At 42.7% G+C, this 3,232-nt stretch overlaps 1 protein-coding gene across 1 annotated transcript in view; it reads left to right on the forward strand.

Annotated features, from left to right (window-relative positions):
* The window catches only part of cacna2d2a (calcium channel, voltage-dependent, alpha 2/delta subunit 2a), a 106,288-nt gene that overhangs the window by 75,124 nt on the left and 27,932 nt on the right, over positions 1-3,232 (forward strand). Inside the window, exons 7-8 of the mRNA XM_017036667.2 lie at positions 2,681-2,812; positions 3,025-3,082. Of these exons, the coding sequence (XP_016892156.1) occupies positions 2,681-2,812; positions 3,025-3,082 (190 nt within the window). The remainder of the gene's footprint in view (positions 1-2,680; positions 2,813-3,024; positions 3,083-3,232) is intronic.

A 3,232-nucleotide genomic window follows, 5' to 3' on the forward strand; every position in this document is an offset into this window, starting at 1 on the left:
CTGTGATAACTCCTGCTCAAAGGATAATACTTTTACACATTAATCGGCTGGATCTGGAACCACCGAGGACTGCACGACCCAGAAGAAATTGAAATGCAGAGTTTGTGTATCAGCTCATCTTCACGATACACGCCCAGTACTCCCACAGACGGTCAGACGTAGTACTTCACCAAGTATGTATATATATATATAAGTGAAATAAGATTTAACAAAATTAGAGCTGTTGAAATTAATGATTTAAACCAGGTGAAACTGATCGGTGAAATTCTTTTATCTAATAATAATCCCACCGTCCGTCCAACTTCGACCCAGACCGTGTCATTTACACACGCTGTGGGGAAAAAAAGGTTTTTGGTTCGACTCCAGCTGCCTCACCTTCTTCAGGTGAAATGGCTTCAACCTCAGACACGACACCCGACCGGTGTCCGACCACGGTTCATATATTCTCTGACATTTCTCTCGTTGATAATTCCATCCTAAAGAACAGCAGTTTTTGTCTTTCTGTTCCATCAACGTACAGAAAGAAACTTTTTTTTTTCCCCACATAAGTGAAAACGACACAAAGTTTATTTCTGAATCCTTTCTTTCACATCTGAACTCCTAATTATAGTGTAACCGCCGTGCCGCCAAAAGTCTCCGCTGCAAACTTTCTTCAGAAGTGAGTCATCAAATAAAATCATCTTCAGATTGCTTTACGGTCGGTGCTAAAGCCGCAGCTGTCGTCAGCCGCGCAAAGTCAAGGTTTTTATCAGCGACTTGTTGGCGAGGACGGGGAGTTTGTGACGTGTACGTAAACACTAACAACCAGCAGCTGCTGCTGCGGCGTCCGGTCTTAAATTCAGCAGTTTTCACTTTAACAGTTAAAGGTTTGATGTTTGTTCGCGGCTTCACGGGAAACAAATTGCCTCTTTTCTCAGGCTGTGAACGCAGCCACTCATTCATGTTAATATTTGCATTCCTTTTCATCAGCCCCCTCTCACCCCCCCCTTCTGTTTTTTTTCTGTTTTATTTTCCCTCCCATCTGTCAGGCTAAGTTTATCCTCGTACACATTCTTTCTTCTTTCATTTTAAAAACAAACATTTCCAAGTTCTCCCCCCGGTGATGGCTGTAATTTGGCTTTCGTTCGCTCTTATCCTCCAGACAGTATTTAGTTGCTTTTATAGCACAGTTGCCAATGTGCGTACGAACGTCTGTCCCTGAAATTGAAGAGAGAGAGTTTTCTTAGCACAATGAGGGGCGGGGGAGTGGGAGTGGTGGGGGGGAGCGGGGGTGTAGGCATGTCGCTGTTGTGTCTTTTACCTGAAAGTGTCTTCGACTGAGCAGTAATTGAAAGACAGGAAATTGGATAATGATCATTATTTGTGTTAAATTCAAAAGAGCGGGTCAAGAAGAGCGGGAGCGCCGGGTCCACGGGTTTTTATCTGCTTCTGTTTGTCTGACTAATTAAATCAGAGGAGTGAGTGAAGTTCTCCGCGGCTCAGCACCTTATCTTGTTTCCCCTTTAATCAGGTGGCTATTAAAACTCTGATTACACCGCCGGCCGTCTGACTCCAGCTCAGCTTTCAAACCGCACACACACCAGCTGTTATTCTAAAGTTGATCTGATTTTGTCAAGATCAAAAATAAAAAAAAAGGAATAATTATATGAGCTTATTAATTAAAATCTGGTGAATTAAAAAAAATTTAAATCGACTTTTATTCCCGGTGTCGACAGACTTGACTTCGAGACACTTTTCTCTACGATCTGTTATGAAAAAACAACAAAGTTAAATTTGAGGCAGAAAAAATATTTTCATAAATGGTTTCGATATTGAACTGACATTTTTAATTTGAGTGATTTTTTTTATTATTTTTGCTGCTGAGTTGTTTTCTTCCTCCGTGAGCTGCCGGTGTCAGATGACCTTCATCAAGGTCGTCTCAGTTTCCTCATCTGCGCCCCCTAGAGGAGTAAATGAACCGACCTGTTAAAAACTCTGCTGCCTCTGAACTCCAGCCCAGTAAAAGTTCTGTTTTCAGTCTCAGGGACTCAAACCCTAAACTTTAAACCTTCTAACGCAGCTCATTTGTTCAGTTATAAATGTATAAATAACCTGAAAACTAATTGAAAACATTATATGTATATAAACCTGGGAGTTTTATTAGTCTCACAACTCAAATTTAATCACTATATAAAGAAGTTTTCAGAACCAATCAAAACCTTCAACGGCTTCAAATTAAACAGAGATTATTTACCACTTCCTGTCGTCTGATGGTTTAGGAACAAGAATAAAACACTTTGGTTCATGAAACAATCAAACTCCAAAAGAAAAATCCCCAAAAAAGTCCCATTCACAGTCACCGGCCTCACCGTCAGGTCTTTGTTGTCTTGTTAATTTAATCGGTTGATTATATTGTTGTTGTTGTTGTTGTTGTTGTTGTTGTTGTTGTATACACTACAGCTTTTATTCTGAAAAGCTCATCAAAAGGGACTGAATTTTCCAGTTAGTGATTTTGTTGGTAAAACATCGTGGTTCTGTCTTTTTAAACTTTGTCCAAACGACATCTTTATATAAATAAATAAAATAAATAAAACGTTTTTGACGGAGACTTTTATTGTGAAGTGTTCCAGGCTAACTTAGCCATGCTAACTCTGCCTGTATATAATTCAGTGTCCTGTTGTCTCCTCTGGTTTCCTTCCAGCTCCTGTCATCCTAAATGAGTTGAACTGGACTCAGGCCCTGGAGAGGGTCTTCATCGAGAACCGCCGCGAGGACAGCTCTCTGCGTTGGCAGGTGTTTGGCAGCGCCACGGGAGTGACGCGGTACTACCCAGGTACACGCTACAGGTCACGCCGTGAACACCGTCAACAGTCTGGCTACGATAACGTCCAGTGTGACCCTGGGCTCCTCATTGGCCGTCTCTTATCAGATGGTTTTACTGGAAGCTCAGAAAAATGAAGCCATGATTGCTTTGATCTAATCTGATCAGAAAATATCCCGCAGTAAACTCCTCGACTAATAACCTGTTTTTTTCCCGCTCCTCAGCCACTCCGTGGAGGGCGCCCAACAAGATCGACCTGTACGACGTGCGCAGGAGGCCGTGGTGAGTACCAACGTGGGGTTGAGTCATGGTGCTCAAGCTGTGGGTCAGTGTTGAAACGGTTCGTTGTCTCACTACAAAATGGACAGAGGAGAGTTGAACACCAGGTGAGGGCAGCAGAGAGTCCGGGGGGGGGCAGGGGGGGGGGGGGCT

The sequence above is a fragment of the Cynoglossus semilaevis genome, chromosome 11, assembly GCF_000523025.1.
Source record: "Cynoglossus semilaevis isolate Cse_v1.0 chromosome 11, Cse_v1.0, whole genome shotgun sequence".
NCBI classification, from domain to species: Eukaryota; Metazoa; Chordata; class Actinopteri; order Pleuronectiformes; family Cynoglossidae; genus Cynoglossus; species Cynoglossus semilaevis.